Consider the following 10,757-nt stretch of genomic DNA (forward strand, 5'->3'; position numbering starts at 1 on the left):
GTTATTGCTAGGCATGCAACAGAAATGTTTAACGTGGAGAAAATTAGCAACAGGTCCATGAAAACTGAGAAATGAATAAACAAGGCAATTATTAATTCTAAGAAAATGAGCTGTACATAAAAGGAGACATGTTTGTAGTATACTGTGTGCCTCAACAGTAAACAATAGTTACATAAGAATACTGTACATGAGGACTATTGTCCTTCTAAAACACTGTGCTATTATTATCTATGTTGAGAGATTACAGGAGTAGGCAGGGATGGAATGAGAAAGCTACATCTTTATCCAGCACAGTGAGATGTCGTCCATAGAGTCCCAACTATTGTGGCAGCTGAGGTGGCAGGATCACTTGAGCCCAGGACTTTGAGGCTGCAGCCATGATTGCACCACTGCACTCCAGCCTGGGTGACAGAGCAAGACCTCATCTCTAAAATAAATCAATTAATAAGACTGAAAAATCAAGATATAGCAATCAATAAAGATATTATTTAGACACGTCAAATGTGAATACCAGGGAAGCATCACAAAGAGTTGAGAATGGTTGCCTGTAAGGTGGCAACCCGGGGAGTATGGTGGGGGAGGGATATAATACTCCTAAAGATGAGTTGTTTGTTTGTTTGGGATTTTTTGGGTTTTGTTTTGTTTTGTTTTTTTGAGACAGAGCCTCGCTCTGTCACCCGGTGGAAGTGCAGCAGCAAAGTCTTGGCTCACTGCAACCTCTGCCTCCCGGGTTCAAGTGATTCTCCTGCCTCAGCCTCCAAAGTAGCTTGGATTATGGGCGTGTGCCACCATATCCAGCTATAATCACAGCTAATTTTTGTATTTTTAGTAGAGACGGGATTTCATCATGTTGGCCAGGTTCAAACTCCTGACCTCATGTGAACCGCCTGCCTCAGCCTCCAAAGGTACTGGGATTACAGGCATGAGCTACCATGTCTGGTCCACTCAACCAGTTGTAAACCAGAAAATGTTTAATTTTACCTATAGCCTGGAAGCACCGTCTCCCCACTTCCCCACCCTCCGCCCACTTCAAATTGTCCTGCCTTTCTGGACCAAACCAATGTATTTCTCAAATGTATTTGATTGATGTCTCATGCCTCCCTAAAATGTATAAAATCAAGCTGTACCCAGACCACCTTGGGCACATGTTCTGAGGACCTCCTGAGGGCTGTGTCATAGGCCATGGTCACTCATGTTTGGCACAGAATAAATATCTTCAAATATGTTACAGAGTTTGCCTCTTTTTGTTGACATACTTAGTGAAAAATAAGTTTTCCCAGAGTCAAATCATAAAGAAAAAAGTTTTTAGGCAGGGCGTGGTGGCTCACGCCTGTAATTCTGGGAGGCTGAGGCAGGAGGATCACAAGGTCAAGAGATGGAGACCAGCCTGGCCAACATGGTAAAACCCTGTCTCTACTAAAAGTACAAAATTTAGCTGGGCATGGTGGCACGAGCCTGTAGTTCCAGCTACTTGGGAGGCTGAGGTAGGAGAATTGCATGAACCCAGTAGGAGGAGGTTGCAGCGAGCCGAGATCGTGCCACTGCACTCCAGCCTGGCCACAGAGCGAGACTCCGTCTCAAAAAAAAAAAAAAAAAAGAAATGGATTAAAACATTTTTTATTCCCTTAAAAAGGATTGTACACCCTAGGCATTATGTCTACTATGTTTGAGGCATATGTTGTTCCTGCCTGATCTAGGCTTGGATGGAATAGTTTCTTTGACTTAATCACTTGGGAAATGATGATTAAATTATATTAATTAGGTTATAGCCATGGGGTTGGTGGTGCTACCCTAGAGTTTGGGAATGGGGTCCATCCCACCCAGATGGAATTTCTGCCGTACAATGGGAGAGGCAGTGAGATTGATGCCAAAGAAATAATCAAAATACCCACTGCAGATGTGAACAATTTAAAGAAGAAAAAAGCCCAACAAATGATCAAGTAGCATATGAAAAGATGCTAGCTGGTAATCAAGGATATGCAAAATAAACGAGACACTTTTCACCCATGAAACTGACAAAAATTTAAGTTTAATAATATCCAGAGCTGATGAAGTATAGAGAAAAGGGTGCTCCAGTATTGTTGGTGGGAATCTAATTGGTATGCCCTTTTTGGAGGACAACTTGGTAGCAGCTATTAAAATTTTGAATGTACATACCTTCATCCCCCCAATCCAATTTCTAAGTCCCTAAATATCTAACATAGCGAAACATGGTCAGTATTTGCACAAAAAAGCATGTGCAAGGATATTCCTGGCAGCATTGTTCATGAAAAACATTTTTAAGCAGCCTTACAATTCATTAATAGTCCTGTGGTTAAATAAACTATGTTAAATACATACTCTGGGCCAGGCACAGAGGCTCATGCCTGTAATCCCAGCACTTTGGGAGGTCGAGGCCGGTGGGTCACTTGAGGTCAGGAGTCTGAGACCACCAGCCTGGCCAACATGGTGAAACCTCGTCTCTACTAATAATACAAAAATTAGTCAAGCGTGTGTTGGGGGCCGCCTATAATCCCAGCTACTCGGAAGGCTGAGGCGGAAGGATCACTTGAACCCAGAAGGCTGAGGTTCCAGTGAGCCGAGATCATTCCACTGCACTTCAGCTTACGCGACAGCCAGACTCCATCTCAAACAAAACAAAACAAAACAAAACAAAACAAAAAACTACGGAATATGATGATGTGATGCAGTAGTTACATAAAACAAAGTAGATCAATTTGTACTGACACGAAAACAGCTATAAGACATATTTTAAATTGAAACAAAACAAAACCCAAGTTACATATTGTCTGAATCTGCTATGGCTGCCATAACAAAATACCGCAATCCAGTGGCTTAAACAACAAAAATTTATTTTCTCACACTTCTGGAGGGTACAAGTCTAAGATTAAAGTGTCATCATGGTAGGTTTCTTCTGAGACCTTTTTGCTTGGCTTACAAATTGCTGTTTTCACATTGTCCTCACATGGCCTCTTCTCTGGGCATGTGCATCTCTGGTGTCTCTTCCTTTTCCAATAAGGGCTCCAGTTCTATTGGATCAGGGCCCCATCCCAATGACCTCATTTAACCTTAATTACCTCTTTTTCTCTTTTCTTTCTTTCTTTTTTTTTTTTTTAGATGAAATCTGGCTCTGTAGCCCAGGCTGGATGGAATGCAGTGATGTGATCTCAGCTCACTGTAACTTCCACCTTCCAAGTTCAAGCCATTCTCCTGCCTCAGCCTCCTGAGTAGCTGGGACCACAGGTGTGTGCCACCATGCCCAGCTAATTTTTATATTTTTAGTAGAGATAGGTTTTCACCATGTTGGCCAGGCTAGTCTTGAACTCCTGATGTTGGGTGATTTACCCACCTTGGCCTCCCAAAGTGCTGGGATTATAGGCATAAGCCAGCGCGCCTGGCCCTTAATTACCCCTTTATTTATTATTATTATTTTAAGAGATGTAGTCTTGCTCTGTCACCCAGGCTGGAGTGTGCAGTGGTGCCATTTCAGCTTACTGCAACCTTCACCTCCCAGGTTCAAGCGATCCTCGTGCCTCAGCCTCCCATGTAGCTGGAACTACAGGCATGCACCACCATGCCTGGCTAATTTTTGTATTTTTAGTACAGATGGGGTTTCACCATGTTGGCCAAGCTGGTCTCAAACTCCTGATCTCCAGTGATCTGCCTGCCTAGGCCTCCCAAAGTGCTGGGATTACAGGCATGAGCCACCATGCCCAGCCTTAATTACCTCTTCAGATACCCTGTCTCCAAATATATTCACATTGGGGGTTAAGGTTTCAATACCTGAATTTTGGGGGGACCACAATTCAGCCCATAGCACATATATGTATGTATGTGTGTGTCTCATTTCTATAAATAAACCAAGGACACACAACCAAGTTAGATGTTTTCAAAGATACATATCCTAGATTTATATTGATATGCTAATATTATATGTTCTATGTATCCTACATACACATAGTACATTTATATATATACATTATATATTGTACATTAGGCATCATTGTGTGTATACAAACATCTCAGAAGCACACTCAGCAACTTTATATGGTAGTATCCTCTAGGGAGGGAGGTGAGATTGAGTGAGGCTGATGGGAACTTTGTTATTTTTTTGTCTGAAAATTTTTTACATCAAACCTTATATTCAAATACTGTGCCATACATCAAAAAGTACAAAACAGAAACTTGCCTAAGGACACACAGCCCTTCCAAGGCAGAACCTGGACCTGTGGTTGGCAAAGACCCACTTCATTCCATTTTTTCTGGTTCACACTACCCGAGTTTACCTTTTTCCCAACAGCCCCGACCCACCACCCTGGTTATTGCATATCTCTCACCTTTTCTTCATTACCAAGTATCTTGAAATATCACACTCACCTGTCCTTCCTCATGGCCTGGAGTCTCATTCTGTCACCCAGGCTGGAGTGCAGTGGTGTGATCTCGGCTCACTGCAACCTTCATCTCCCAGGTTCAAATGATACTGCTGCCTCAACCTCCCAAGTAGCTGGGACTACAGGAGCCCACCACCATGCCCAGCTAATTTTTGTATAGACAGGGTTTTGCCATGTTGGCCAGGCTGGTCTCAAACTCCTGACCTCAGGCGATCTGCCTGCCTCAGCCCCCCGAAGTGTTGGGATTACAGGTGTCAGCCACCTTGCCCGACCTTCACTTACTTTTCTGACCTTTATTTCCTAGCATTCTCCTAAATACACCCACTACTTGTTATTTCAACCCTTTAATACGCTTTTCACACTCTCTAAATGTAATGTTGTAGCTGGAATTTTAACACTTCTAGAGTTGCCAGATAAATACAAGACACCTAAAGTTGAATTTCAGATAAACAATAAATGATTTTTGGTGTATGTCTTTCCAATTTAACTGGATGGGCCAGGCATGGTGGCTCATGCCTATAATCCCAGCAATTTGGGAATCTCAGGTAGGCAGATTACTTGAGCTCAGGAGTTCAAGACCAGCCTGGGCAACACAGCGAAATCTCGTCTCTACAAAAAATATAAAATTGAACCAGGCATGGTCACATACACCTGTGGTCCCAGCTGCTTGGGAGGCTGAGGTGGGAGGATAGCTTGAGCCCAGGTTAAGGTTGCAGTGAGCCGTGATTGCACTACCACACTCCAGCTTGAGCGACAGAGCAAGGTCCTAACTGGATGTCCACATTTTTATTTGCTAAATCTGGCAACGCTATTCCCCACACTTTGTAGCCCTAATACAGTTAGCACTTTCTGTTTTACATAATTACTTGTGTTCACACAAGAATTAAAAGTTCTGATCAGGCAGGCAGGATATGGGTCTTTCTTTGTATCATCCATAAGGTTGGGCACACAGTAGTAGTTTCCCAGGAAGTATTTCCTGAACTCAATAATAGACTGTTTTACAAGGATACAGGAAAATTGCTCCTCTCATTCCTTACCTCATTCCCACCTCCAGCCGTTGTTCTTGATTTTGACTAACTAGGTATTAGTTACCTAATCCAAGCCCTTTTACATTATAACTCCATGTACATAGACTTGTACCAGTTCAAATGGGCTAACTGAAATATAGAGTCTAGTGTGGGTAATCTAAGGGTTCTAGTCTTGGCTCTCCCATTGACTAATGATACAGTATTAGTCTAATTTCATCTCTTCAAGCTTCAGCTTTTCATCTATAAAACAGTAACAAGAAATGCCTTATAGACACTCATGATTAGATCAGATAATCCATGTCAAGCACTAAGCATATAGTTAGGGCTCAATGTATACTAAGTATTAGAATATTGAATCTTGGGAGCTTTCCACTTACCGATTCATTAATTTGGTCAAAAAATCTTTGTTGCAGCTTTTACGTGCATTAGCAGGGAACTGTGCTGGTGATGGAAATAGTGATGGGTAAAATAGGCCTATGACCATTCTCATAGCTCTACCTACCACAGATACAGGAAACAGTAAAAAAAAAAAAAAAAAAAAAGTAATTACAAACTAAAATATTCCATGAAGGGAAATACTGGGGGGTTGTAAGAATTTATAAAAGGGGCCCTGAGATAGCTGAGGAAGAGTTTCCTTGAGAAATGATAGTTGGCATTAATTGAAAACACTCACCATATGCCAGTGTATTTGTTTGCTAGGGCTGCCAATAACAAAGTACCACAGACTAGGTGGCCTAAACAACATAAATTTATTGTCTCACAATTCTGGAGGCTAGAATTGTGTTGTTACCTTAAGGTCTCTCTCTTTGGTTTGTAGATGGCTGTCTTCCCCCTGTGTTTTCACAAAACGATGTAGGAGAGAAAGGCTAATCTATAATCAGAGGAACACAGGCAGCTGCCTGTTATGTGGCTCAGGTTCCATAATGACGTTCCTTTAAGGCGCAAAATAATTTAAAGTTTCAACAGCTTTGATTTTGAATTACGTTCACAGCATTAAAGCATCAAAGAGTAAATAAGACCCAGCAGCTTTGCCTAGCACGTTTTAACAGCTTGACATATTTATATACTGTATCATTCACCCGTCTTAAGTGTACGATTTTTAGTACATGTATAGTGCGACCATCCCCACAATCCAGTTTAGAGGCATTTCCATCCCACCGAAAAGATTCCGAGTACCTGTCTGGTATCAATCCCCTGGCCGGTTCACACCTGCAGACCCAGGTTTGCCTAATTATTTTCAATGTTTTTGCTAAGTCGAAATGACCTTACAGATGCAAGATGACTCTCAAAAGGAAGTCAGGACTAGGATCCCAATGAATATGAAGCATATGTTCATCAGTACACCAAAGTATGTAGAGGCTGGGTCTCTGTATGTCAGAAATTCCTTAATTCACTGCCTGAGCAAAAATACGGGTTGGCTGCCCCACGTAAAACTTATTTTCTAACCGGGGTAAAAGCAGTAAGCACGTGCCCCCAACCCCGGCACCCGTGCATCTGAGGAGGTGAGCGCACTTCCAAGTGGCGGGATTTGATGAGTAATGTTCATCCAAGACAGCACTGGGCGCTGCCGTGTGCGCCTGCGCAGCTTCGCGAGCGCCTAAACACAAATAGCCCAAATCCTGGCTCGAGATCCGTCTGTTCAGCTGTTGTGGCGCCGCTGTTTGGATCTGAGCGCCTACCCGTGACAGCCAGAGAACCCAGGCTTTCCCTACCACCCCCTCACTTTCCCTACCCAGCGCTCACCAGGAGCAACAAGATGACAAGGCCACGCGCTCGGGCCACCGGGGAAGCCGCTCTCCGCTTAGCCACACCCGCTTGGTCGCTAAAATGCCTAGTCCCTGCCCCTCGGGCCGACGCCAGCAGCCACGTATCACGTTTGTACGTGTCTCGGCCTAAAAGCGGAAGTTGCGCAGGGACTCGCGAGCTCTGTGGCGGCCCTGAAAGGATATAGGCCGTGGAGGGAAGGGGGCGGGCAGACGGCATAGGAAGGCGCCGGAAGTGGTCCCGCAGAGGCGGGGTGGCAGTGGGGCTGCCGAGGCAGTGCACTTGGCTGTAGCTGGGCTCCTCGGTTAGGTGCGCTGTCAGTCCTTTCCGAGTGCCTGGCCCAGTTTCTCCCGCCTTGGCCCAACATGGACTTCAGAGAAATTCTCCTGATAGCTTCCAAGGGACAAGGTGTAAACAATGTGCCGGTAAGTAGCAGCTGGGGCGTCATGTAGGGGGACCCTAATCTTCCAAGTTCGGAGTGTGTGTGGCCAATGGAACTTCTAGGCAGCCACCTATCGGCTCCGGGAGAGGAAAGACCTGGACGCCTTATTTTCTTTTCTTGGATTTATACTCTTGGGAGCTCGGGGGAAAAGGGCTTTGGACGAGATGCGGGAGCCATCCTGTGAATGGGTTTTGCCGGCTTATTTACCCCTGCAACAGGGAATTTGCGGTTTGGGTGTTTTAGTTAGAACTGCGTGAAAGCGGTGAGTGAGCTGTGCCTGGCACGCAGTGGATTCTAGCGCTGGTAGTTTTTGGCTTCGGCATAAACTTCAGCCCAGAGATTGGGAAGGAAGTATGTATGTAAGGGAGTTAGGGGGGTTGGGGGTCCTTGGCCTGATAGCCTTTTGGCTGGTTTCTCATCAATCTTCAAGTCAAACGTTTAGTGATTTCTTGAAAGAATTCTCTGACGCGGCCCCACCCACTCAGCCACCGAGGTGATTAAATTATCACCTCCCAGGAGATGAGTATCATTTTTGGGAAGAGAAGTTTAGCAGATTCCACGAAATTCTTGGCCAACAGAATAGGCGAGCTAGTTTCAGCTTCCGTTTACTTGTAGCCTTCCAGATTTCAGTCTTTGTTTAAAATCTAGGTCCCATTTGCTCAGTAGATGTTTGTCAATTCGCTTACAGTCGCAAGAGTGGTGTAAGACTTAAATGGTAAAGTGGTGGAGAGCGCCTGGTTTCTGAGGGTTGTGGCTGTTTTGCATAACCTAATCATTTCCAGATTTTCAGATGGTACCCACAGCACAGCTGTAAACCGATAAGTTGCATGGTGATGCCTGCGGTTTGAGCAGTGAGGTGTAGAACTAAAACGACTCTCAAAGTCAATTCAGCTAGAAATGAGCTCCCACGAAGTGCTCTGCATTTCCTAGATATTCGTATATTGCAATATTCATTTTTTTCTCTTCTGCCTCTTTTTTTTTGGTCTTCTGAGGCTAGTTCATTCTTTTATCCCTTTGAAAATATTGATCTGAAAAAGGTCTGTATTTATGTTTATAAATATGTGTATACACACACATACACAGCCATCCCCTATCCCAAGAACTCTGAATAACCATTCCTCTAAGCCGTGAGTCATAAGCTTCGCATGTTGAAGGTACAGAATCAAACCTTTGAAACCCAGATCAACAGATTTACTTTCTAGAAGCATCTGTAAATTTTCCAGATGAATCAATATTGGGTCTAGTTACCATTCATCTTTGCATAATTTGGTCTATATTTCATTCTAGATCTTATTGAATTTCAGTAGAGGTCAAAGACTAGCTTTGATGCCCAGGACTGTTCTATGGAAGAATCAGAACTGTCATTTCTTATTTTGAAAGCCAGTAGCTGCTGGGAGAAAAGCAGACAGATAACCCTAAAGCAGAAAATTTCAAAATATGTGTATATTTCATAATATATGCATTATCTATGATTGGAATAACAGAGGAATCAAAAAGGGGGAAAAAGTAATTTAAAATTTAATAGATGGCCGGGTACAATGACTCACACCTGTAATCCCAGCACTTTGGGAGGCCTAGGCAGGAGAATCACCTGAAGTCAGGAGTTCAAGACCAGCCTGACAAATATGAAACCCTGTCTCTACTAAAAATACAAAAATTAGCCAGTCATGGTGGTGTGCGCCTGTAATCCCAGCTGAGGCTGGGACAGGAGAATCGCTTGAACCCAGGAGGCGGAGATTGCAGTGAGCTGAGATTGTGCCATTGCACTCCAGCCTGGGCAACAAGAGCAAAACTCCATCTCAAAAAAAATTGAGGCCGGGCGCGGTGGCTCAAGCCTGTAATCCCAGCACTTTGGGAGGCCGAGACGGGCGGATCACGAGGTCAGGAGATCGAGACCATCCTGGCTAACACGGTGAAACCCCGTCTCTACTAAAAATACAAAAAAATTTAGCCAGTCATGGTGGTGTGCGCCTGTAATCCCAGCTGAGGCTGGGACAGGAGAATCGCTTGAACCCAGGAGGCGGAGATTGCAGTGAGCTGAGATTGTGCCATTGCACTCCAGCCTGGGCAACAAGAGCAAAACTCCATCTCAAAAAAAATTGAGGCCGGGCGCGGTGGCTCAAGCCTGTAATCCCAGCACTTTGGGAGGCCGAGACGGGCGGATCACGAGGTCAGGAGATCGAGACCATCCTGGCTAACACGGTGAAACCCCGTCTCTACTAAAAATACAAAAATTAGCCAGTCATGGTGGTGTGCGCCTGTAATCCCAGCTGAGGCTGGGACAGGAGAATCGCTTGAACCCAGGAGGCGGAGATTGCAGTGAGCTGAGATTGTGCCATTGCACTCCAGCCTGGGCAACAGAAGGAGAATCCATCTCAAAAAAAATTGATAATATAGCCATATATTTTATGAATCATGCATTCTCTGACCCCTCCCCGCCAAAGCTAGTAAGCCTAGAAGTTTGATTTAGTTACCAGCATTATAATTCTTATCTTTTTACATGGAATTAAAGTCACAAAAGAAACTATTTGAGGAATAGACCCATAAGACTGTAGTTAAATTTCTTTCTTTCTTTTTTTTTTTTTGAGATGGAGTCTCACTCTGTCGCCCAGGCTGGAGGCTGGAGTATGGTGGCATGGGTTTAGCTCACTGCAGGCTCCACCTGCTGGGTTCAAGCAATTCTCCTGCCTCAGCCTCCTGAGTAGCTGGGACTATAGGCGCTCGCCACCACATCAAGCTAATTTTTGTATTTTTGGTAGAGACAGGGTTTCACCTTGTTGGCAAGGCTAGTCTTGAACTCCTGACCTCAAGTCATTCGCCCAATTTGGCCTCCCAAAGTGCTGAAATTACAGGTGTGAGCCACCACACCCAGCCAAATTTCATGCTTTACTTGATTTGCAGTAACTTGATTCATCTAACTATTCCATTTACTTTTTCTTTATCAGCTTAATTTGGACACTTTCAAACATAAGGAATGTTAACGCATTTCTTATATACCCAAACCCCACATTTAGCATATTAACATTTTCACATATTTATTCCATCTATTTTAAAATAAATAAAGCTTTTTTCTTTTTTTGCTATCTATTTTAAAAGAAATAAAGCGTTTTTTCTTTTTTTTTTTTTTTTTTT

The 10,757-nt window shown here is 43.8% G+C and overlaps 1 protein-coding gene across 1 annotated transcript in view; it reads left to right on the top strand.

Annotated features, from left to right (window-relative positions):
- Positions 1 to 7,312: 7,312 nt before the first annotated feature.
- The window catches only part of SPTY2D1 (SPT2, Suppressor of Ty, domain containing 1 (S. cerevisiae)), a 28,378-nt gene continuing 24,933 nt past the window's right edge, over positions 7,313 to 10,757 (top strand). Inside the window, exon 1 of the mRNA XM_011977338.1 lies at positions 7,313 to 7,608. Coding sequence (XP_011832728.1) covers positions 7,549 to 7,608 — 60 coding nt within the window. The 5' untranslated portion in view covers positions 7,313 to 7,548. The remainder of the gene's footprint in view (positions 7,609 to 10,757) is intronic.

This window comes from Mandrillus leucophaeus, unplaced genomic scaffold (assembly GCF_000951045.1).
Source record: "Mandrillus leucophaeus isolate KB7577 unplaced genomic scaffold, Mleu.le_1.0 Scaffold1025, whole genome shotgun sequence".
In the NCBI taxonomy this organism is placed as follows: domain Eukaryota; kingdom Metazoa; phylum Chordata; class Mammalia; order Primates; family Cercopithecidae; genus Mandrillus; species Mandrillus leucophaeus.